The 26,172-nt window shown below is 47.3% G+C and overlaps 1 protein-coding gene across 5 annotated transcripts in view; it reads right to left on the reverse strand.

The window, feature by feature from the left end:
- Positions 1 to 3,729: 3,729 nt before the first annotated feature.
- The window catches only part of TET3 (tet methylcytosine dioxygenase 3), a 105,699-nt gene continuing 83,256 nt past the window's right edge, over positions 3,730 to 26,172 (reverse strand). For 4 of the 5 annotated variants that reach the window (XM_040458498.1, XM_040458499.1, XM_040458496.1 and 1 more), the window contains 6 exons: positions 22,605 to 22,813; positions 20,661 to 20,811; positions 17,911 to 18,000; positions 17,265 to 17,402; positions 12,160 to 12,496; positions 5,583 to 11,555 (listed from right to left, as the gene is read on the reverse strand). In XM_040458498.1, the coding sequence (XP_040314432.1) occupies positions 9,778 to 11,555; positions 12,160 to 12,496; positions 17,265 to 17,402; positions 17,911 to 18,000; positions 20,661 to 20,811; positions 22,605 to 22,813 (2,703 nt within the window). In that variant the 3' untranslated portion in view covers positions 5,583 to 9,777. Of the gene's footprint in view, positions 11,556 to 12,159; positions 12,497 to 17,264; positions 17,403 to 17,910; positions 18,001 to 20,660; positions 20,812 to 22,604; positions 22,814 to 26,172 lie in introns of all 5 variants that reach the window. The other variant, XM_040458500.1, reaches the window with a different exon arrangement.

Raw genomic sequence — 26,172 nt, forward strand, 5'->3', positions numbered from 1 at the left:
TTTCCTATCTGGTGACCTAACAGGATGTTAGCATCCACTAGAAAGAATGCTCAGGTCTTTATGGACTGCTGGCTTGGTTGTCAGTCTGAGACTCTGAATTTCAGTTACATGTTTCAAGCAGAAGGGGATTCTCTTCCATTTACCCTTCTCTCTTTTCCTTTCCCCAATTCACAGTTTCACCTTTTTTCACGGATCAGCCACCACCAGGATTGGCTGGCTGGCTGGCTGGCTATCTGTGTATCTATCTATCATCTACCTACCTACCTATCCACCAACCGACCCATCCATCCATCTATCCTTTTGTCATCATGATAAATGCCTTCTAGTAACCATCAATCTGTTCTCTAAAATTAAGAGTGTTTCTTGATTTGTCTCATTTTTTTTCCTTTGCTGTTTTTTTTTCTTAAATTCCACAAGTGACATCATATTGTATTTGTCTTTCTCTTATTTCACTTAGCATTCTACTTTCTAGCTCCATCCTTGTTGTTGCAAATGGCAAGATTTCATTCTTGTCTACGGCTAATATTCCAGTGTGTGTGTGTGTGTGTGTGTGTGTGTGTGTGTGTGTGTATACCACACCACCTCTTCTTTATCCATTCATCAGTCGATGGACACTTGGGCTACTTCCATAATTTGGCTATTGTTTAAAAATACTGCAATAAACAGAGTGCATATATCCTTTCAAAGGACTGTTTTGTGGTTTTTGTTTGTTTGTTTTGTATTCTTTGGGTAAATACTTAGTGGAATTGTTGGATCATATGGTAATTCTATTTTTAATTTTTGAGGAAGCCCCATACTGATTTCCACAGAGGCTGTACCAGTTTGCATTTCCACTGACAGTGTACAAAGACTCCTTTCTATCCACATCCTTGCAAACACTTATTGTTTCTTGTCTTCTTGATTTTAGCCATTCTGACAGGTGTGAGGTGACATCTCATTGAGGTTTTGATTTGCATTTCTCTGATTAAGAGTGATGTTGAGCATCCTTTCATGGTGTCTGTTGGCCATCTGTATGTCTTCTTTGGAGAAATGTCTATTTATGTCTTCTGACCAATTTTTAATTGGACTGTTTTTTTGGTGTTGAGTTGTATCAGTTATTTATATAGTTTGGATACTAATCCCTTATAGGATACGTCATTTGCAAATATCTTCTCCCATTCCATCGGTTGCCTTTTAGTTTTGTTGATTGCTTCCTTTACTGTGCAGAAGCATTTTATTTTGATGTAATCCCAGTAGTTTATTTTTGTTTTTGTTTCCCTCGCCTCAAGAGACCTATCTAGGGAAATGTTGCTACAGCTGATATCAAGAAATTACGACCTGTGCTCTCTTCTAGGATTTTTGTTTGTTTCAGATCTCACATTTAGGTCCTTAATCCATTTTGAGTTTATTTTTTGTGTATGGTGTAAGAAAGTAGTCCAGTTTCATTCTTTTGCATGTAGCTATCCAGTTTTCCCAATACCATTTGTTGAAGAAACTTCTTCCCATTCCATATTTTGCCTTTTGTTGAAGATTAATTGGCTGTATAATTGTAGGTTTATATCTAGGTTTTCTATTGTATTCCATTGATCTGTGTGTCTATTTTGATGCCAGTACCATACTGTTTTGATTACTTCAGCTTTGTGATATAACTTGAAATCTGGGATTGTGATACATCCAGTTTTGTTTCTCTTTTTCAAGATTGCTTTGGCTGTTCAAAATCTTTTGTAGTTCCATATAAATTTTAAGATTTTCTGTTCTAGTTCTGTGAAAAATGCTGTTGGTATTTTGATAGGGATTGCATTAAACCTGAAAATTACTTAGGTAGTATAGACATTTTAACAGTATTTGTTCTTCCAACCGACGAGCATGGAATGGCTTTCCATTTCTTTGCATCCTCCTGAATTTCTTTCATTAGTGTTTAATTCTCTGATTAAGTTTATTTCTATTTTATTATTTTTTGGTGCAATTGTAAATGGGATTGTTTCTTCATTTCTCTTTCTGCTGCTTCATTATTAGTGTATTGAAATGCAATGGATTTCTGTGTATTGATTTTGTATCCTGTGACCTTACTGAATTCACCGATCAGTTCTAGTAGTTTTTTTGGTGGAATCTTTAGGGTTTTTTATACACTGGATCATGTCATTTGCAAACAGAATTTTGCTTCTTCCTTACCAATTTGGATGCCTTTTCTTTCTTAATGTTGTCTAATCATTGTGGTTAGGACTTCTAGTACTATGTTGAATAAAAGTGGTGAGAGTGTGTTGTTCCTGACCTTAGGGGGAAAAAGCTCCGTTTTTCACCACTCAGTATGTTGTTTGCTGTGGGTTCTTCATATATGGCCTGTGTGTTCCCTCTAGACCTACTTTGCAGAAGGTTTGGATGAACGGATGATGTACACTGTCAAATGCTTTTTCTCCATCAACTGAAATGATCATAGAGTTTTTAACCTTTCTCTTGTTGATATAGCACATTGTTTTGCAAATGTTGAACTGCCCTGGCATCCTGGGAATAAATCCCACTCGATTGTGGTGTACAGTTTTTTAAATGTATTGTTGGGTTTGTTTGCTAATATTTGGTGAGGATTTTTACATCTGTGTTCATGAGAGATTGGCCTGTTCTCTTTTTTTGGGTGGGGTCTTCTGGTGTTGGTATCAGGATGACACTGGCCTCACAGAATGAATTTTCTATTTATTCTCTTTTATTTTTGGAATAGTTTGAGAAGAAATGATATTAACTCTTTAAATGTTTGGTAAACTTCTCCCATGAAACCATCTGGCCCTGGACTTTTGTGTGTTCGGAGTTTATTGATTCAATTTCATTGCTGGTAATGGCTCTGTTCAAATTTTCTGCTTTTCTATTTTTGGTAGGTTACATGTTTCTAGGAATTTATCCAGTTCTTTGAAGTTGTCCAAATTGTATATAGATTTTAATAATATTCTGTTACAATTGTTTGTATTTCTGTGGTGGTATTTTTCCACTTTCATTAGCGATTTTATTATTTGTTTGATGAATCTGGCTAGAGGTTTATCAATTTTGATCATCTTTTCAGAGAACCTGGTTTCAATAATCTGGTTTCAATAATCTGTTCCATTGTTTTTTTTTTTTTTTTTAGTTTCTATATGATTTCTTTCTGCCCTAATCTTTATTTCCTTCCTTCTGTTGGTCTTCAGTTTTCTTTTTCTAGCTCCTTTAGATATAAGGTTAGGTTGTTTGAGATTTTTCTTGCTTCTTGAGGTAGGCCTATATTGCCATCAATTTACCATTTACTCTTAGAACCACTTTTGTAGCAGCAGATTGGCAATCTGAATTAAAAGAGGTAGCCCCAGGCATGGGACCTTATGGGAATGCTCCTCTCCCCAAGGACAGCCATATTTGGCCTTCCCTACTAGAGCTAGTGCTCCGGACCATCAGAATGAAGCAGTAATCAGCCATCCTTTAGCAAATATTACATCAGAAGTGAACAATTTTAATCAGTGTGGGGGGAGTCTCCAAGTTGAATAAAAGGAGGAAAAACAGAAACACAGATGAGAAAAAGGCCATCTCTATCTTGTCCCTTTCTATGCAGCTCTAAAAGCTCATGGCCTTTGAACATTATGCTGGTGGTGACAAGGACAGGCCCTACTGCTGCTGTTAGTGAGGGCTTCGTTGGTGCATCTACAACCTACAGTGGGAGGGTGGGATTATAGGGTATCTCAGATACCACAATCTGGGCCTGGTTTGAGGTGAGGGGAAAAAAGGACCCACTCTGAATTTGAGTGCAAAAAATAAATATAAAATTTATTAAAACACCCACAATATTTTAAAGATACCAGGAGTAATACAGTTCACAAACCCAGTTGTTTGTGTAAATTATAATAAAATACAAATCAAAAAAGGATACATACTTGCAATTTCTAGGCACCCTAAATTAAATTTACTGAAACACTGGGGGAGAAGGGAAGGTAAGGAGGGGTAGCTCAGGAGGCAAACCAATAAAGTGGGAGGAAAAAATATTAACAGAAAGGTAAAAATTATACAAAATAAAATTATCAGCATAAATTTACTGTACTAAGAATATCTACAGTTTAATAATACACATCCTATTGCCTTGAGACATTGCAAAAATCTACCATTCATCCATCAACCCCAGATAAACTTCATTTCAAGTAGCCACAGTTACAAAGTCAAGACGGAATATTCAAGTATGGTTGTTAAGTTCACCTCCATTGGAAGCCAAGTAACCAAACAGGAATTCAAAGAGAGAAGAAATAAAACACATCAAAAAGCTACAGGGATTCTAGGTTAAGTCTAATGCATTAATATGCCACAATTATGACCTGCCCTTATTTGTTTTTATAATTAGAATATGCGAAAAAGAAATGACACCACTCCTGTTTTTCTCCTCCTTTTTCCCCTCAAAAAAACAAACCAACAAAAAGCACTGGAATCAAGAAAATTTGGATGTTCAAAGGAGCCAAATAGTATTTTTTAAATCCCCATGTGAATAGTGATGAGTTATCCCTGAATGACGACGGGTAGTCAAAATGAGAAAAGAGCGCAAATGATACCACTACAAAAAGCATCCCTGATATCAGAATAGAAGCGAATGAGGAAGTAGGCCAAATCACTCAGATTCTTAGGCAAAAAGCAACTTTAGACCTTGCATTTCTGTGCCGCAGCCTCTGCTCAGGGGAGAAGCCTATTGCTCTGCTCTTGTCTGCAGCTCTGCGGGAGGAAGGGCTAGGAATGCCAGGACAGGGTCTCACATGGAAACACTCTGCGCACGTGTGGGTGTGGGGCCGTATAACCTATGCTGGGATATGCACCTCAAAAACAATTTTGGTCCAGGGTATGTCGAAGTTGGCCATGTACTACAACAGATGCAGCTGGCTAATAAAGTAAGTTTTGAGGAAGTGATTTCAAATGACAACAATGCCTGAAAAAGCTCAATGAGATGGGCATACGAGATTCACATTTTGTTCAAAAGCAAAACTTACAAAGAGAATGAAATAAGTCAACCCCACTCCTTCCTTTAGATATTCTGCCATTTCAACTGCTGAAGAATGAAAAATAAGATGACCCCAGATTCTTCAAGGTCAAGTAAGTCATCAGATGGACAACCTGCAGGTATCAGACCTTCAAGGAATCTACTGAAGTTGTCACAATGTCCTGTTTTTGAGGTATTTAAAAAAATTGTGACAGTGGATGACATAAAAGGGAGCTTCCGGTTTTCAAAACATCAACTTTTGTGGACCCGAGAGGAAATTTAGAGTAGCACCAACTAAAAAGCAGCCTCAGTGGCGCCAAGTGAGCAAAGAAATCTCCTTCCTTTAGTTCGAACGTGAGGGGTTACCAGTGACGGGCAGAAGCAATGCTGGGGCAGGGGCCGTGAAGAGCAAAGCAACAAGCCCACTGCCCACCACGGCGGGGCCAGTGCCAGGGGAGGAAGGAGGCCTGCTCGGAACGCCTCGGTGTACGAGTGCCTTGGAGGTCCTCAAAGGTGTCTGCTTGGCACCCTGCAGGTGGAAAATGTGTGTCCTTGGCAATGAGAATGCCTGCCATTTCAGAAGAGGCAGGAGTCCCACACTCCCCTTCCTCAAAAATGGAAGGGAAAAAAAAAAGCCCTTCACCTTTCCTTTCTCATTAGGCCTGAGGGGACAGATGTGTAACCAGAGCACCTGCCAAGCCAGGAAGGCCCACTCCCAGTACAGTTAGGGAGCTGGCTTTCTCCGGAACTTGCCTTTCAGGTTTTGGCCACCAAGGGAAGAGTACTAAAACAAAACAGAAAAACTGCTCAGAGCAGGTTTTAGCACGATAAACAGAGGTCTAAGGAGACAGCACCAAAGGGGGGGGGGGGGAAGCCAAGAGAGACTGGAGCCCACCTTGTTTTTGGTTGGTTGTGGTTTCAGAACCTTGATAGCACCTCAGCAGGACAGGATCAGGGACAGTCACATTAAAACACCATAGCACCATTTTATTTAGACTATGTCAATTCATAAAAATGCTTCCTAGTCCATAAAACACACTTCAGTAACAAAAGGAAAGAGATTGGTTGAGGCACGTCAGGGACATCACTTAAATTTTCCACCAGCATTGCCTTGGTTTGAGATCTGGCGGTGGTTAAACGTTACAAAGTCTGGCTGGATTTCTCTCCATGAAATCAGGTTACCATCCTACTGATCATCAACCATCCTCACGCCTCTACTGCTGTTCGGTGCAGAGCACTTAGGCTCTGCTACTTCTGTCCTTGCTTTAGCACTTTAAAAATCCCTTGCTCTGCAAACTCCTGTTTCCAAAAGAGTCTGGTGGAAGGACCAAGAGGGGGCAGGGTATGATCTCTTTCCATGCATACCACGGTCACCTCAGTGAGAGGGAAAGCCGGACCCACGAAGCCAGCGTGTGGGAAACTCAGGCCCTGCCAAGAAACAAACTACAATGACAGCAAAAACAACAAAGCCTCAAAAATCCATGAAACGACTTTAGTCAAGATCTCTGATGGTTAGATAACGGTTTCTTGAGCTAGCACCAGTTATTTTGTGAGAACCTGCCGCAAAGTGATTTTTATTTTAGAAATCTCTTAGCACAGAACTTTGCAAGCACTTCCCTTGCGTGCAAAAGGCAGGGGGAAACAAAACGAAAGAGGAACCAAATATTCGCACTGCATGTGGATGGCATCTGTGGACAGGGCACACTGGGGAGATGAGGACTCCATCATTTCTCATTGCTATAATATTAGCTCTAAAACTTGGTCATGCTGTTAGGGTCTTTAGTTGCAATGGCTTTATTTTTCTTCTCATGATAAAAACGTCTGTTAGTCATCTTTAGGACTTAAAAAATGATAGTGCCAGTAAAAAATAAAAATTTGATTTTTCTCTTTAAGAAACCTTCAGCAGCAAGGAGGGGATAAAGAGCTGTGCATAGTTACTTTTTAAATATACGTCTAAAGCATGCTAATTTTAATGACTGAGAGTTGAGGTAGGTTATACATGTAGTGTGTAAAAATCAGCATGGGCTCGAGCATAGCAACAGCACCACCTAATTTCTGAAACACCATTCTGAGGGCAATGGGAACATCCAATGGAGACTGCCTCTTGACTCCCCTCTCAGCAGCCTATTTGCTAGTCTAGGAATTGATGAGCTGTTGGGGCTGCGGGGACAGACATCACATGCTTTTAGCTTGTATTGGTTTCTCCTTTCATCTAATGGCTTTGCTATCAAAGGGTGACGAGGGGAAGAGTATATTTAACATACGTCAGGAAGATTCACACATGCCAAGGATCAGAATCACCTGGGTTACACTCGGGACCTTCCAAACCAACAGCCAACCTGGGGCTTTCCCGGGTCATACAGACGGTCACATTCTCCAAATGTTTCGTAAAATATTGTATTTCTTGCTTAAGATCATTTAAAATGAAGTTTTCAAGGCACCCCCGCATCTACCTAAGCACAGAGTCAAATGAGACCTGCATAAAAGTACGGATGCGATAAGCAAAATAGCATTTAAAGGACCCAACTTTTCCTCAAAACTAGAAAATTAGCATGCTTATTAAAGACTCTGCTTCCTTTAGCTTGTCACACTGAAGGTCAGAGGTTTTCCTATAAATCTGAGTTCTGAATAATTCTAAATCCTGATAAGCTCTTGGGTATTTATTTCAAAAGCAATAATATTTCATTTTTGTCCTGTAAAATAAATGCAACTTTACAGAATATGGTAAAAGTGAAGGATAGACAAAGCACGTTAAATATTCAGCTACTATTTACAATTTCTCCCACAATTACATGTTAAAACATACTTTTTTTTTTTCAAGTTGCTGTTTAAATCTAGGCAAAAGTGCTTAAAAAAATCTTTCACTATTTACAATTAAAACCAGACCACATAAATGCTCAGGACATCTTACAGCGACTCTCCGCCAGTGCTTCTGAACAGTTACAGCGAACAGCCAGCGGGTCGGTTCTCAGCTCTTACACAAGGCACCTGGAAGCTCAGGGACTTGCCTTTAGCATCGTCATCTGATTGTTAAACTCGTTTTACAAAGACCCACATCTGAAAAAAAAAAAAAACTGCTCAATAAATATCTGACATTTATCTCAGGGCTTGGTTGTCATTTCACTGTGTGGCCATGATCCCCTCTGTGTGTCCTGATGAAACCTCCCATTCACCACACACATCCACATGGGTAGCTTCATAGGAACTTTGCTAATACCACAGGAAAAACAAACACTCCAGGAAGTCTGACTTGCTGTCGACAAATGTTGCTTCCACCAGTTAGGCCCAGCCTCTCTCAACGAAGTTGCAAAAATTAAGCACCACATTCTCATTTCAAAGAACTGAACAAATGCACCAGAATTTTAGAACGGGCGAGTTCAAGTGGGTGGAGAGGGAAGGAAGGAAAGGAGAAAATGATCAAATAGAGAAATGGCACCAATTAGGGAGGACAATCATAGCTACCTGCTGAAAACGTTTGACTCCTGCATTTTAAAATTGATAAGTGTAAGCCCACCCCCACCAATGGTAGCATGGCGGGGGCCGGCTTGGGCGTGAGGCCTGCACCATTGTCCAACATGGAAATCCAGGAATAGAGAGAGATGCGTTAACTGCCGTTACACTGGTGTGCTGAGCTCCTGCAGGATGTGACCTGCCCAAGAGTCAAGCAAGTCCCAGCACAATACTACAGCACCAGGCTCTGCACAGCACTGTGCACGGAGGGACGGCACAATGCTGGCTTTTCACAGCTTGGGTTCAACTTCTTGTTTTTAGAGATACAGTAGCCCTTTTTCAGGATCAGCATAGACTCTCGGGCATTTTAGGAAAGACTGCCACTAAGACAAATTCCTTCAGCCCAGTATTCATTGGCTTGTCAACCCCGGTGGAAACGGCTCCTAAGAGCCTCTCAACTCCAGCTCCATCAGGAGGTGCTGCCTAGGGAACCATGACATCATGTGACTTGATAAATAACGGACAGAGAGGATTCAGTGTGGAGACTAGCAAGCTTGAAGCTGTCTACTACCAACCTAGTTTCTGGGGAAATCTACACCAGCATCTCAGGTGCCTGGCCTGGGGTGCACCTGCCCCCCGCCCCGTCCCCGATGCCAAGCCGGTGACTGGAAAAGGGACTCCAGCTGTTTTTCTACAGATTCTCCCTTCCTACTGGAGAGGACAGAAGCTGTCCTGAGGGATCCCTCCCCTGAAGGGAAGGCGCATCTGTCAGGAGGGATGGACCGGGTGGCTACAAATCTGCACTTGGCTCATGAGGGGCAGATGGCTGAGAGAACCTTGTCAGCTCCCAAGAGGGCCAGGCTCACTGGGCCCAGCAAGACTGGGCAGGAAGGAGCGCTTTTGGCCTTTCCTGCCGATCCTTTACCATTACTATTGTCGCTTTTTAAAAAATCCAATAAATACACATTTTAAATGGAATTTAAAACTACTCCTTTGTGAAAGGACACTATAAACTTTCTTTCCATTATTGTGATATACAAGGATAAAGTTTTAAAAACAAGAGGAAATAAAAGCCACCCCCCCCAAACAAGGGGGGGAAAAAAAAACCAACGTGGAGATATAAATATTAAGATCACGAAAAAAATCACCCGACAGCCGTAGTTTCTTCTTCAAAGTGCTGGGGAAGTGGGGGAAAGGGAGGGGCGGGTCAGTTCTGAGGTTTGGACCATAAATACATATATATGCATATCTATATATGTATATATAGATAAAAAGACTTCTGCACCCCCAACCCGCCCCCAGGTGTGAGGGCAAAAGCACCACAGAGGCAGCTCGGGCGGGGCCCGACGCTGAGGTACGCTGGCTCCCTGGCACCCTGGCACCTAGATCCAGCGGCTGTAGGGCCCAGTGACCTTCGTGTAGGCGTAGGAGGACACGGTGACTGCTGAGTCTGTGGGCATGGCCAGTGCCTGCCGGGTGGGGACAGTCCCCTTCTTCTCCTTATGCTGAGGCTCAGCAACCATGGCGCCCCCCCATTTGCGCTTCTTCCCGTAGAGCTTGGCCTCCTGCTGGCCCAGGCCCAGCCGGGCGGCCTCCTCCTGCCGCGCCCGGGCCCTCTCCGCCAGCTGCTTCATCTTGGCCTCCCAGAGGGCCAGCCCATGATTGGGCTGGTTGAGGTTCTTATGCTGGTAGAAGACCAGCGAGATGCGGGTGGGGTGGCAGCGGTTGGGTTTCTTGAGGGGTGTGGTGGCATGCAGCTCCCGCCGGGCACACTCGATGAGGATTGAGCCGTGAGCAGGGGCCACGGCCACGCCACCGATGTTTTCGTCCAGGAAGTTGTGTTCGCTGTCAGACCACAGCTCCTCCTCCTCCTCGGCCCCACCGTTCTTCTCCTCCTTCACCGCCCCCTTGTTAGGGGGGTCCTCAGCAGCGCCCTCCTCCAGGCTGAAGGGATCCCACAGCTTCTCCTCCGACTTCAGGGCCCCAAACAGCTTCTCAGTGGAGCCCAGGGGCAGGCCGAAGGACTGCCAGGCTTTGTCCAGCTGGCTCGCCCCCGGGGTTGGAATCCTTCCCTCCTCTCCCTTCAAGGGGCTCCACAACTTGTCTTGGAAGCCAGGACCACCTTTCAGGGCAGAGCTGAAATCCCCGGCCCCAACCCCCCAAGGCTTCTCAGTCAGGCTGGGCCCGGCCAAGGCCGAGGTGTTGTTCCCAAACTTGCAGGGGCTCCACGGTTTGCCTCGGAGCCGTCCTCCAGGCTGGGGGGCTGGCTGCTGCCCCTCCCCAGGGAACAACCCCCACTGGCCATCTGGGAAGTGGGAAGGGGTCAGGCAGCCAGCCCCAAAAGAGCTGAGCTTGTCGGGGATGATCGCAGGGCTCTCCCCAGGATGGAACACACCCCAGCTGCCACCCACACTGTTAGTCCTCTTAGGGGACATGCTTGGGCCTCCTGAGTACTGTCCCCATAGGTGGTTGGGTCCCCCGTTCTGAGAAGCCTCGGGCAAAGGTGTTTTGTTCATCTTACCAGGGTCTCTGGGTATAGATTCGGCCTGGACCAGTGGGTCTACTGGCTCTTGCTTGATGGATCTGTTGTAGCAGTTGGAACTCTGTGCAAAGGGAGAGGGGTCCCTGGATGCTGGGTGGATCTGGGGAGCCTTGGGAAGCAGATACTCCTGGGGGCCTGGATAAGCAGGCTGCTGGTGGTGAGGAGTGGGGTGGTGGGTGTCCGTGGGAACAGCCTGGCCAGGCAGCTCGGCAAACTCAGCACCACCGTAGGCCGGGCTCAGGCTGCTGTGCAGAGCGTGGAGGTCTGGCTTCTTTTCAAAACTGCTGCTGCTGCCACTGTGTCCCCAGGTGCTAGGACCCAGGAACTGCGAGGGGAAGACGGGGTTGCTGGATGGAAAGCCGTAGTAGCCAAATGACGGAAGAGCATACTTGGAGTGGAAGCCGTTGACAGAGGTCAGGCTGGGCTGTGCATAGTAGGAGTGGTAGGAGTACACGCTGTTCATGCTGTACGGGTCGGAAGGCCGGCAGTTGCCCAGCACCGAGTAGCTCTCCACGACTGCGTTGCCGCTGTACTTGAAGGAGCTGAAGTGGTTCTGCGGCTCCACTTTGAGGGAGGGCTTCAGGCCTTGCTGGGAAAGTCCACCCTTCAGAGCCAGGCCTGGGGAACACAGGAATCAACACGGAGAAGGAGCAGAGGGAACCCCGGCCCGCAAAGGCCCTGGGCGAGGGGGCCAGGGGTGCAACCTCCCTGTTCCCTTAGGGGTTTCCCGGCCCCACTGAAGCACCGGGAAAAGCGGGGGCAGAGCCCACACAGCGCTCCTCCCCCTCCCTGGCACACCCCCACAAGTCCTCGCTGAAACCCCACCCCCCTCATGCTGGCCTCTGCAGGACAAGGGTCAGGGAAAAGGAGAGCTGGGTCAGGGAAAAGGAGAGCTGCCCCACTGCAGACCACGTGCCTGAGGCCGTGGGATTCTCTGCAGACGCTCAGGCAGGCTGGAGGAGAAGCCCAGCTCCTCTTCTGCTGGCTCCGCAGGTGTCACCCGCCCCCACCCCCAGGTACTCAGGCGTCCTGAGGCTGCCGTGGATACTGCGCCGGCTGAAAGTTAAGGTAACGTGTGGTCCACAGGGCGGAGAGAGGCCCCGGACTTTAGTCTGGAGTGCAATCTTGAAGCAGGAAGAGGGGCAGCGAAGGAGCTGTCCAGGGCCAAGACCCTCCCCGCCCCGCCCGTGCCACCTCTGGTGGGCACCCTCTCCCTACACACCTGGGTCAGTGGAGATGCCGGCCAGCTCCAGGGCCTCCTGTTTGATCTTCTCGGGAGTACTCAGCTTCTCTTTCTGAACCTTCTTCTTCTCGGCTGCCGCCTTTCTGGCTTCCAGCTGCCGCTGGCGGCAGGACTTGGCAGGCTCGGGCAGGCGCCGGACCTCACGGGGGAAGGCGGTGAGCACCTGGATGGCCCCGCTGCCCACCTTGGCATTCTGGTTCTCCTCACTGCCAAACTCGTCTGTGTTGGACATCTTGTACAGGGGGAGCACGTGCAGCTGCTCGTCCTCGGGAATCTTGCCCACGCAGCGATTGTCTTCCTTGGTCAGGGTGCAGACCTGCCCCGGACAGAGAGAGGGAGGGTACATGGGGTTGGGGGGACCCGGCGCTCAGAGAAAGAGGCTGAGCATCTGCATGCATGACCCACCCACCCTTCCCCACACAGTCCCAACACCAGCCATCCACGGTTTCTAGAATGTCTAAAAGCACAGCTGTCCTGGTTCATGCAGTAACAGTATCCACAGCACTTAGAATCTCCTCTACACCTTCAAAGGACATCCATTCATTTTGCCTCCTGGGACCCTCATGTGGCTGAGGAGAAGAGATGACCGGCCCAAGGTCGCATGGCTGGAAAGGGGCCGGGTCAGGCCTAGTGGCCATGCTCTGCCCGCCAGTGGAATATTACTGTCACTGTGCTTTATCACCTTGCTGAGACTCAGACCTTCTACCATTACACTCCTTGCCCTGAACACTCAGCCTCCTTTTGCTCTTAAAATACTTTTTATTAAAAACTATTATGTGCTGGTTGTAGAAAATTTAGGCCACCAAAAAGGAAATAATAATTATCTCCATAATCCCACCACCCAGAAATAATCACTATAAACAGTTTGATCATATATGCATATATACACATACACACAGTTTTTGTATAAGGTGATCCTATTTCATTACCACAGTTTTATAGTAACTTCATTTAAAAAAAATTTTTTTTAACATTTATTTATTTTTGAGACAGAGAGAGACAGAGCATGAATGGGGGGAGGGCCAGAGAGAGAGGGAGACACAGAATCTGAAGCAGGCTCCAGGCTCTGAGCCGTCAGCACAGAGCCTGATGCGGGGCTCGGACTCACGGACCGTGAGATCGTGACCTGAGCGAAGCCAGACGCTCAACCGACTGAGCCACCCAGGCGCCCCAGTATAGTGACTTCATTTTTAAAAGATAGTATATTTTCTTATGCATTAAATATTCTCCTTCAGTATGATTTAAGAACTTGCATAATATTATTCTATTGTATCAATGTATTCATTTAACTAATCCCTCATTACTATTAAAACTTGTTTCTAATTTTTTCCTATCATAAACAGTACTTTTAAGCTAAATCTTCCAAAACACGTAATTCCTTAGAATAAATGCTGTGAAGTAAACAGCCATACGTTGCTGCCCTCCAAACTGCCCTCCAAAATGATTATCACATTTTTCACTCATACTGGCTGAAGCTGAGCTTCCATTCTCCTATACTTTTGCTTATAATTTTGCCACTAACTTCTGAAAAACATTTTGCTCATTATCAAAATGTATCTCGTTGGTCTGCATTTCTCTGATTACTAATAGGGCTTAATTTCTTTTTTTTTTTTTTTTTCTGTCAAGTTTACTCTTTAACTCTTGGGTTGATTATATTTTATTTTCTGTGTTCTTGATGTTCTGGCAGTTGGGGCCTTGACCCTGGAGGGACGTCCTTCCCCGAAGACTAGCTAATTCCTGGAGATAGCAAATGACCCCCCTTCAGGTGCACTCTGATATACAAACTGACCAATCCAGGGCCCACACCCCTAACTCTCTCTTTTTATCAAACTCTCACACACCAAGCAAATATTCCCCCTGCCCTCCATCACCCAGGACCAGGGAGGACAACTGGGGACCACCCCTATGGCCCAGAGCTCACAAACTATTCAAACTCTCCAGTTCTCAGCTTACTTAACTCTGCCTTGCCCACTCGTTCCCACCAAATCTCCAGCAACTGCGCTGGGCCACACTCTCACCACTCACTCCTCTGCCTCCTGACCAATCCTGGTGCTTCCCTGTGTGGCCTGGTGGGCACATGCTTCTTGGGCTCTGGGAGTATAAAGTTCGGCCCTCCTGACAATCCTGTGTCTTCCTCTCTTATCATACTTCATTAAAACAAACCTTGGGTATATTTTAATACAACTCTCTTCTTTTTTTGGTGAGTTTTATGCCTCTTGCCCATTTTTATACTAGACTATTCATTTTTTTTATCATTTATGTAAAGTAATCTTTGTCTATGAAAGTTATCATTCACTTTGTCACTTGTTACAAATGCTGTTTTCCAGTTTGTACAGGCCTTTCAATTTTGATCACGGTGTTTTATTATTGAACAGAAACTGTACATTTTTATGAAGTCAACCATGTTCATGCTTTCGTCTGCAGTTTCCCCTTTGGCGTGATGCTCTACCAAGTGTGTTTCTTCCCAGCGTATGTATGTCTCTTCAGACTTGACCTGCTCTGAGCGGACCCCACAGGCTTTCTGAGTTTGACTGACCACCGGCCCTGCTTCCCATCATTCCCTAAAACCCAATGTGATAAACAACACAGCAAAAGTAAAAAGCAAAGGATGAGATATGATAGAAACTGCGTTTCTCTCCCTAACATAGATACCTTACCAATGTCGACAGACAGCTATCCTTGTTTAAAAAAAAAAAAAAAAAAAAAAAAAGGACATATGGGTAGTCCCAAAGATAAAATTTAAATGGGCAAAAAAAAAAAGAGAAAAAGACGTTCACCCTCTCTAGTCATAAAAGAAACACAAATTACAGTGAGCTCGTACATTTGCCACTCAGGTGGGCAAAGACTAAAGAAACTGTGAAAACCCTGTGTTGCCAAGTAAGCCAGAGAAGCAGCACTCTAAACTTATAAATGTCCTTACTCTGGGACGTCAAGGGGATTGTTCCACCACTGCACCAAGATGTGGTAAGGATGGACCCCCACTCTGGTTTACAGAGGGGGAGTCTGGAAACACTCACTGTCCATCCACAGGGGAAGTGGTCAAATAAATGATGGCAGAGCCATACATACTGCCTTACAACACGTTGAAGTGAGTCTACATCCAGTGACACAGAGAGCTGTCCATCATGCATTCTTACAAAAAGCGGGTCATGGGGCTGGTCCGATGGCAGTGGGGTATCAGAACTTATTAACAAAAAGCGGGTCATGGAACAGCACATACATATACTGTGATCACATCTGTGTAAAACTGACACAGCTGTGCACACACGCACATGCATATATTCAGGTGCCTGAACGGATGGTCATCACAATGCTAACACTAGTTAGGTCTCTAAGATTTCAGGCAATTTTTACTTTATGCTTTCTTATACTGTTTACTTTTTTAGACAATAAATAGTTTAATTGAAAAAAAAAAAAAGCACTGTTCATTTTGGAAGAGGTTTACTTTTTTCCACTCCAAATGCTACAAAGCTCTGGGATCAAAATAACCTCACTGTGCTCCTATCTCCTGATGTCTCCTCCTCCTTCCCTGCCCTTCTTCTAATCCTGGAGGTCCCTCCCTTTCTCTGTGTGTCAGCTCGAAACCCTCACAATACAGTGTGGACAGGGGCCTGCCTCATCTTGCTTCTAGCCTTGCACATAAGGGAAGGAGGACAAGGTAGAGAAATAAAATCTCGTGCTGGGCCATCAATCCCTGTGTTACACCCCAGTTATACCCAGACTCTGGGAGCCCCCTTTCAGGTGAATTGCCATTGCGCCTGCCTCTTCCACAGTTCCCCGGGGAGCCCTGCCTGCCCAGGACCTAGTTAAAAAGCAAAGAAGAGAGCTGGCATCATCCCTTTGAGGGGGTCCCCACTCAAGTCCAAACCTCCCCTCTTCTCCATCTGCACTCACTCCCCTAGTGACGGCATCTAGCCTCGTGCCTGAAACTGAACTACATGTTCTCCAGACAGCCCGCTCCCCTGCCTGCTCCACGTGTCCACCTGGACATCTGCCAGGCATCTCAAAACAGAACTCTTCATTTTTGCCATCAAACTGGGCTTCTCCTGTGATTCTACATCTCAGCGTGTCGCACCAACACTTGACCAGGTGCTCAAGCAAAAAGCCTTGGGTGGCTCTCTAGTCCTTCCCTGTCATATCCTACATCTGTCCATCAGCAACCCCCGCTTGGCTGGCTGTATCTTCGAGATCACCCAAAGTCTGTCCAACCACCCCCCTCCCTACCCTCGCTCCTGTCCAAGCCCTGTCACCTCTAGCCTAGACACTGTCCCAGCCTAATTGGCTTTCTCCTTTGATTCTCTCCCACTCACCCCATCTCCACATACTTCTTCTCTATCTGCAGGAGCAAGAGAGCACTTTATCAAGGAGACCCTACCACTCCCAGCTTCCCCTCACACTCGGAGCACAACCCACAGCCCTGCCCACCTTCTGGGCTCACTGTGACCTGGTCCCTGCCTGCCCCTGAATCTCTGTGTATGCTGGCCCTTCTGCCTGGAGCACTCCATCCCCAGACATTCGGGTCCCTTACTCTCTTGCTTCATTCATGTCTCAGCTCAGGTACCCCTCCTCAGAGGGACCTCTCTGCCCATGGCATCCGAAATGGCATCTGCTATCACTCTACCCCTTACCCTATTTCATATCTTCCTCACAGCCTTCAACACTACCAGACATTAACTGTATCACATACTTGGGCAGGGCTTGGTCCTTTTTATTCTCCAATATCTACAGCAGCATCTGGGGCACAATAAACATTTGCTCGGTGGATGAATCAAGAGTGGTTTGGATTTAAATCCAGTGTTCAGAGACCTGGAACAGTCTTTAGGTAAGGACTCCAGGTGCCCAACAGACTGTTCTACAGCATCCACCTAAGACATGGAGACGAGACCAGCCTTGTCCAAGCATTCCGGTCCATGCATTTCTCAGAGAAGTGGGCAGGGGCAACCAGTATGGCAGGGCACCTCCCAGAGATCTGAGACTCTTGTCTCCAGGTCCCTCCCTACTCTGAGCCCTCCTGTCTGCTTAAACCAGTCCCCCTCCCAGGACCATCCCGCAGGGGGAGCTGTGACAGGTCCAGAGTTCCTTACCACTGTGCAGCCGTTGTAGAGGTTATGCTGGTCCTTGTGGGCATGGGCACAGAAATCCATGCAGGCTGTGACCCCCGAGAAGGGCCGCCCTTCCTTCAGCCCCAGGCGGCAGTCAATCGCTATTTCCTCATTGGTCACCTGTGTGGACAGCCAAGGAGAACTGCTCGTGTGACCTGAGGTCAGTGGCCTAGATTCTGTGCTGAGGAGGCAAAGCTAGGTCTTGGAGGGAAGGAGGTTAAGGACCATGGAGGCCTTGCAGAGGGGCTGCAGGAGGTAGGCTTTCCGGATGAAGCCTCCGTAGAAATTACTTGCTTCTGAGTTAACTCAAGTCCTCACCTCATCTGGGAGATGCACAGGTGACAGGAGAGAGAAACTTGAGCCTCCCCAGGAGAAGCCAGACCAGGAGAGGTGAAAGATTACTATGGGGGGATGCATGAAAGCAAGGGATAGGGGAAAGATGGTCTGGGACGCAGTTAGCTCGTTGTCAACAAAGGATCTCATCAAAGACCTACATCACTGCTCTATCTCTAGCTGAGCTTTTCCCATAAGGAGCACAAATGAGCCCACTCTCCCATTTCCTGACTTCAGGGAACACGGACAGAGATGCAGATGACACGTGGGCAGAGAAAAGCCCAAGACCCAGTACCTGGTTTTGATAGGCCTGGGGGGCTAGCCTCTTGTACAGGGGAGCAACTTCAGTAGCCAGGTCCTGGAAACTCTTCCGGAGCACTTCTTCCTGTGGAGAGAACAGCAGTCACACGTATCCAAAGCAGCCCCACCTGGCAAACTCTACACACTGGAAATTAACCTCCATTCTAGAACCACTGCTGGGTTGCTGGGAAGGTAGGAAGTGCCATCACGTGTTTTTACAGGTTCCGTCTGGGAGGCATAGGGTACCATGTCTGTTTTAATGTTGGAGACACAGAAGCTCAGGAAAAGCTGTGGCCTGAAGGTCCAGCCATCCTGACTGCTAAGCTACTAACTCAGTGCCGCTCAGAACACATAAAACAGGTTGTTGGTTTTGAGTGCTCAACACCCTAGGTCAGAAGTTCGATGAAGTAGGCAGGTAAAAGCAGGATCAAAAGGTATGGCTTTTTCTTCTGGTGTTGCAGACAGGCAAATGAAGGCAGAGAGGGGCGGGTCAAAGTCTAGGCCAGGAATTCCACAGCCAGCCAGGCCCAGAGCTTGTCATGAGCCAGGGACACTCTATTCTCTAGACCTGCACCATTGCATGTGTTAGTCATGAACTCTGTGCTGCTTCTGAAATGTATATTAAATTTAATTAAAATTAGATAAAATTGGGGCACAGAGAGTCAGCTCTGAGCCTGCGTGGCTCAGTTGGTTAAGTGTCTGACTCTTCATCTGGTTCAGGTCCTATCTCACCCTTTGTGAGATTGAGCCCCATGTGGGGCTCTGTGCTGACAGCATGGAGCCTGCTTGGGATTCTCTCTCTCTCTCTCTCTCTCTCTCTCTCTCTCTGCCCTTCCCCCACTCACTCTCTTTCTCTCTCGTAATAAGTAAACATCTAAAGAAAGTTAAATAAAATTAAAAACCCAGTTCCCGTTTTACGAGCCACATTTCAAGTGCTCAGTGGTTATATGTGGCTCCTGGGCTACACGTTTTTTACAGAGAACGTTTCCATCATCACAGAAGGAGTTCCACTGGATAGTACTGCCCCAGACAAAGCAGCCGCACCCCAGCTACATTTGGCCAAGGGTTTCAGGTATCCACAGCCTCTCCCTGGCCCTCTGAGGGTGGCAGGTAGAGCTGGGGGGCGGGGGCTGTTTCTACAAGGCCTTGAGCACAGACAGGCATGAAGAGTTTGCAGAGAAGAAAGAGGAAGAAGAGAGAAAAAGAACAAGTTCATAGAAGTAGAGATGGAAGAGCAAGACCAATGGCTCAGCGGTCTGTCCAATAGGGTGGCCAGAGCTGCCAGCCACTGCCAGCTGCCTGTCTCTGGCTGCAGCCCAGAGGCTGCCACCAACACGGTAAGCCCACGGCCAGCACAGCACAGGGCTGAGGCCCGTGAGCTCTGGGAAGACCCAGACTTGACTTCACCATTACTGCCACACGGCCCTGGGCAAGCCATTTGCCTCATCTGTAAGGTGAGTAGCAACAGGGCCTACATCTGGGGTGTCTTGAGGTTAACGGAGATGCACACCTGTGAGGTGCTGGCCAGAATACTCAGCACTAAGTAAGTGCACAGAAATGGCAGCTGATAGAACAGGGGAAGTACGTGTGAGAAATTAAAGCAATGCCTTTTCACTCCTGGTCATTCCTAGTTCCTGTGGCCCTGGGGCTCCTCTCTTCATTGAAACAACTGCATTCAAACAACTTGCTTCCAGGGGAGGGCGGATGCCACCATAGAGAAAAGTCCAGTGTCAAATCAGACTATCAAACTAGCTTGTGCAATAGTCTAAAAGCCAGGCTTTGAGGCAAATAAAGTTCTGCACTTGAAAATGCTTCCTTTTACTTCTGAAAAGCACGACTGGATACCCAGAGCATAGAAGTTTATTACACATAGGGTAGAAAAACGTGTGCCCCAGGGGAGTCCCCACGCCCATGGAAAAGGAGGAAACCCTTCTTGTACAAGGAGCTCAGGGAGATGTGGAAGGTAGAACGGGGGATCAAGATGTTGCCTAGATCCCCACAAAGGGACCCAGTACCCTACCTCACAAGAGCTCAGGTAGTGGGGAGGGGGTAGGGTCGGGACAGATGGCAGGGAACCCAGACAGACCTGTACCTTCTCTGCATTTGGAACTCTGCGTGGAGACCACCTCCTGGGATGGCCTTCACAAGCACAGCAACAGAGGTCACAACCTGACCTGACCGGGAGGCTGAAGACAGGAGGCCATTGTGGACCCTAGTCCGGTGCCTAAGAGACAGGCTAGGCTCCCAGCAAGAAGACAGCAAGAGCCTGGAAATGTGGACAACCACACAGAGACATGTGCCTGGCTGCCAGGTAGAATGAGGGGCACTTCGGGAAGCCCAGCACTGGCCCCAGAAAGTGGCTGAGGCCTAGAGGCCTCTTCCTGCCATACCTCCCATCCCTACAAACACACCTTAGAAAGAATGAAGAAAAGAAATGACTCTTGAAGAAGATCAAATTCTGGTGAGGAATTTGACCATTTACCTCAAAGAGACTGTTTTAAGCTGGGAGAGTCTGAAATGCCCATAATTGGTTAGGTTTAATTTTTCACTCATCACACCCCTCCACACCACACCCCACATACCTTACTTCCCGGCAAGATAAGGTCAGTTAAAAAAATAAAGCCAGTTGCATTATCTGCACATGTGAGTCAGGGTGTGCTAACCCACCCCCCACCACACTACCAGAGACAGGAGGCAGGGTAGGACGAGCCGGAGGGCCCCACTGCTCCGCAGAACTCTGCTTACCTCCTTGGGGTTGTCCCCCACGAGGCGGAACTTGCGAGGCGTCTTGCTCCGAGCGTATTTGCAGCCGTTGAAGTACATGCTCCAGGAACAACCAAAGGAGAAGGAGGCACCGCAGGTGTTGGGGTCTTTGCCTTGACAAGCGCAGGTCCGGCTGCAATACGCATCGCACGTTAGGCATACAGACACATTTTTTTGTTCGGAAATCGTCCTCCTACATCAGGGGGAGGTCCTGCTGAGGCCTGGCACCCATGGTCTCCCAGTGACTGGGACCACATCCCTCCTGCCTTTAACTCCTTCCCCAAATTTCCTCGCACAGGGAGTCAGCTCTGAGCAGCTCTTTCTGCTCCCACCCCTGAGCCTGAAGGTCTAAGAATCTGTCTTTGGGAGGGGAGCCTGGGTGGCTCAGTCGGGTTAAGCGTCAGAATTCGGCTCAGGTCATGATCTCACGGTTCGTGAGGTCGAACCCCATGTCGGACCCTGTGCTGACAGCTCAGAGCCTGAAGCCTACTTGGGATTCTGTGTCTCCTTCGCTCTGCCCCTCCCCAGCTCGCACTCTGTCTCTCTCAAAAATAAACAAACATTAAAAAGATTTTTTGTGGAATCTGTTGCTGGGAGAAACCCCTGGGTGTTTTGAGGCAAGTGGGAAAAATCTAGTCAAAACCCCAGTAAGGTTTATACTTTGCCTTAACACTAATATCATGACGGGTTCCAACACAGACGACACAATCAGGGAAGTGACATGGGCTACAGAGTTTGAACACACCTGCTTCCTTCAGGCTCAGGTGCTGACAGGCCTTTAAATAAATAAGCACTGACATTATAATCCAACAACTAATCAAACCTGGAAATGCTCCAGATGCCCCTCAACTGGGGAGTGGGTAAATGAACTGTGAGGCGTCCAGCAGTGGCAAACTACTCAGCAATCAGAAAGAATGAGCTACACACCTCCACAGCTGAAGCCCAGAAACGCTATGCTCAGGGGAAAAAGAAGCCAGACTCAGGAGGCTACACCCCGTATGGTTCCGTCTCTACAACATTCTTGCAAAGGCAAACTCACAGGGATGAGAAGCAAGAGTGGTGGTTGCCACGGGCAGAAGGAAACTTGCTTACAAAGCAGGCACAGGGGAACTGGAGGGGATGATGGAATGGTTATACATCTTCGCGGCGGCTACGTGACTGTAAACATTTGTCAAAACTCTTCAAACTTGGACGCCTGAAACCGATACTATGTTCTATGCTACCTAACTGGAATTTAAATACTTACAAAGAAACCTCTTCAAACTGTATATCTAAGTAAAAATACCTTAATTTAAGAAGTGGGGGTGGGGGACTCGGGGGCTCAGTCGGTGAAGCGTCCGACTTGGGCTCAGGTCATGATCTTGCAGTCCGTGGTTTTGAGCCTGTGTTGGGCTCTGTGATGACAGCTCAGAGCCTGGAGTCTGCTTCAGAGTCTGTCTCCCTCTTTCTCTGCCCCTCCCCTGCTCACGCGCACTCTCTCAAAAATTAACATTAAAAATTAAAAAAAAAGAAAAACACCTTAATTTAAAAAGTGGCATTTATTTTAAACACCTTAATTTTAAAAGACCCTAGAGGGGCAGGTTTTATGAATACCACTGATGCCTTAGATGTGTGGGACACTCATGCACTCATAGCTGTTCCACCATTAGAACCTCAGAGTCCCTCTGAGGTTCACCAGCAGAGCCAAGCCAAGTCAAGGGACCCTTCTCTTGCCGGGACCAGAAGAACCCAGGTCAGGATCGTGGGAGAACTTCTTTCACCACAGTCCCGACTGCAGGACAGACAGGGCCCTGGGAGGGACCTGGACACAGCGCCGCCCTCAAGGGGGGCCCAGAATCTCCCCCTGCATCTGCCCCCCAAGGCCCTGCCAATGGACACTTGGCCCAGCCACCCCAACCCTTGCACGCCGAGATCCCACCCACGTACTCATCGTTGAGGCCACATCTCCGGCTGGTGGGGTTCCCGTACTTCCGGAGGGTGTCGGTGAGCTCTTGGTAGAGGGTGTCTCCGAGGCTGCGGGGGATGCCCTCCCAGGCCAGGATGAGGATGACGATCACCGCGTTCTGGCAGTGGTGGCCTGCCCGGTGCCGCACCAGGCACAGTAGCTTCTCCTCCAGCGTGTGCCTGCGGATCACCTGCAGGGGGGTGGGGTGGGGAGGGCACTGCTAACTGTGGGAGCCATGCCCCCACACTCCTGTGCATGGGATACCATACACCCCCCACCTCTGCTGACCAGACCTGGGGACGCAGGTCTTTAGGGCACTGTCCACAGGATACCACAACCTGGTAATGGCAACCATACAGGCTAAGAGACCATTACAATTAAGGAATAATAAATGCAAAAGTTATTTTTTAAGAGCAAAATAAAAAATATTTACTACAAAATGGAAGTTACTGATGAATCGCACAGACTTAGGACTAAAAACACACAGATAAATTGGTAAGCCAAAATATATTCAGAGATTTTTATGTATCTTAAAATATTTACAGAGAAAATGCTGCATATCTGTATGATTTTAATTAAAAAATAAGGCCCTTGGTGCTGTGGAAAACAATTTTGGGTAGTTTCTCCAAAAGCTAAATATGTAATTACCATATGACCGAGCAATGCCATTCCTAGGAATATACCCAAGGTGACCGAGAGCAGGGACTGGGTCAGGTACTGTTCATAACAGCCAAACAGCGAGCACAACACAAGTGTCCATCAGTGGATGCATGGATAAACAAAATGTGGCCCCTCCAAACAACGGAATAGTCCTCAATCTTAAAAAGGAAGAAAAATCTGACTCATGCGACAACATGGATGAACCTGGATAGCATCATGTTAAGCGAAAGAAGCCACACACTAAAGGATCCACACTGTGTGATTCCACTTACAGAGGGTACCTAGAATAGTCAAATTCATAGAGACAGAAAGTAGAACAGTGGCTGCCAGGGTTGGGGCGGAGAGAGTGGGGAATTATTACTTAACGGGTATAGGGGTATAGAGTTTCTGTATGGGATGGTGAAGAAGTTTTGAAAACATAGAGTAGTGATGGTTGCAAAACAATGTGAATGTTGGGGTGCCTGGGTGGCTCAGTCAGTGGAGCGTCTGAATCTTGATTTCAGCTCAGGTCATGAACCCAGGGTTGTGGGATCAAGCCCTGTATCGGGCTCTGCACAGACAGCATGGAGCCTGCTTAAGATCCTCTCTCTCCCTCCCTCTGCCCCTCCCTCGCTCTCTCAAAAACAAAACAAGAATGTGAATGTAGTGGATACCACTGAACAGTACACTTAAAAATGGTTAAAATGGCCAATTTTATGTTATGTATACTTTAACACAACTTTAAAAAATTAATAATATACCCCAAACCAGTGAACTATATACTTTGAATGGATACACTGTATGGTGTGTGAATTATATCTCAATAAGGCTCTTAAAGAAAACAAAAAGCAAGGGCCTTGGGCTCTGCACTGCTGCCCAGCCAGGTTCTCACCTAACTCTCACACCCAGAACTCTGTCCAAAAAGATACGGCATGGCAAAGGACCCGGGAGCTGGGGGACGAGGTGGCTGATCTCCCATTAAGAGCCCAAACGAATTCTGTGACCTGATAAGATGAGGGCCTGTGAAGAGGGGAGGGATGAGGGCAGACTGGGAAGGGCTTTCAGGGGAAAAGAACTCAAGGCAGGGGTTCCACAAAGAAGTCTGTACAAGGGGCTTTCATAAGTAGCTTCCTGCTCTAGAAGAGGAGCAGGCAGATGGCAGGGTGGAGGCGGAGAGTGACAGGGAGACCACTAACAAACAAAACACAAACAAAAGTGGATAAAGTGCTGAAGTAGGGCAGCGGGGAATGAAACAGGAAAAGGAATGCATTCAGACTCATTGAGGAGAAAGGTGACCTTGGGACCATCTGACTCTAGGGGCTGAGGGACAGGGCAAAGTCTTAAACGGACTTCCACTTTTGTGGCACAGGACAGTGGGTGGGGTGGGGGTTGTTTACTGATGAGTTAACTGGGAACACGCTGGGGCTGAGGTACTTGGGAACGTCTGAGTGGCTATTTCTAGTAAGACCCCAATACACTGGGTCTGGAGGTCAGAAGAGGCCTGGGCTGGAGACACACTTGGTCATGAGTACAGGAGTGCAGGGAGCTGTCCAAAGAGGCAGCCAGGCAGGCAGTATAAATAAGGAAAGTGGGCCAGATGGACAACTGGGGGTGGTGTGGACCATGGCCAAGTGAAAAAGCACATGCCCCTTCAAAATGGGTAAGCCAGGCCTTCTCTCCATCAACCACTGCCTGATGGGAATCCCAGCCTAGTGCAACTACCTCTTCCAATTTTAACAAGAAGAAAACAGAAACCTAGATTTTTACATGAAATCTCTCCTTTTAAAGATGTGAGCACCTAATTCGATTTTTAAAATCACGGTAAAATACACATGACGTAAAATTTACCACTGCAGCCATTGTTAAGTGTATGGCTCAGTCGCAGAAGTACCTTCACGCTGTTCTGCAGCCGTCACCAGACCTCTGTCCACCTCTACAATGTTCTATCTTCCCAAACAGAAAACTCTGTACCCATTTACCACTCACTCTCCCTTCTCTCTGGCCCCTAGTCCATGGTAACAACCATTCTGCTTTCTGACTCTCTGAATAGTTTGACTACTGGCAGTGGTTCATACATGTGGAGTCATACAGAATTGGTCCCTGGCATAACAGCCTCAAAGTTCATCCAGGTTGTAGCAGAGGTCAGGATTTCCTTCAAAATTTTTAGGGACACGTTAAACAAAACATATCCCTGGCCCATGAGTTCCTGCTCTGAGCCAACCCACAGAAGCATCGGTTATATCCTTATTTTTAAAACTTTTTGGGATCAGTAACACACGAACATGTCATTAAGTCATGCAGTATTAGAGCTCCCTGTGTGATTGCCTGGCCTCCGCAGACTGAGCCGGGCACATCGTGAACACAGGTTCACGATCACACATCACAGGTACTGATAAGACAGCAGTCCCTGTCACCAGGGTTTCTGAGGCACTACTGTCAATCTCTGCTCAGTGCCCAGGGTAGGGCACTGGCTAATTAATCGCCCTCACGTGCAACATGTGTTCAGAGCACACAGGGAAACACCTGACCTACCAAAGCTGAGGTTGAGGCCACGTCTCTTTGGTTTCCCAAGTGGCAAACACATAAACGTGATAAGCACAAGCAGACAGCTCTCTGTGGCCACACCCTCACAGGCCGATGGGTACACTCAAAAAAACTATAAGAAAACAATAAAGTGGAGCTCCCTACCCACACTATGAAGGAAGGAAGCCAGCAGGACTGAATGCCCCAAGCGCAAAAATCAAAAGGCCAAGGGAAGGCAGGAAGACACCAGTACCTGAGTGTGGCCATACGGATAGTTCATATCCCGTCACAGAACACAGACAGCATCCCCGCGCCCCCCCCCAAGCTGGGGAGGAAGCGGCCGTGCACTGAACAAGAATAGCACAGCACCAAAGGAAGCCCACATCT

Source organism: Herpailurus yagouaroundi, unplaced genomic scaffold (genome assembly GCF_014898765.1).
Source record: "Herpailurus yagouaroundi ecotype Mexico unplaced genomic scaffold, PumYag 221, whole genome shotgun sequence".
NCBI lineage: Eukaryota > Metazoa > Chordata > Mammalia > Carnivora > Felidae > Herpailurus > Herpailurus yagouaroundi.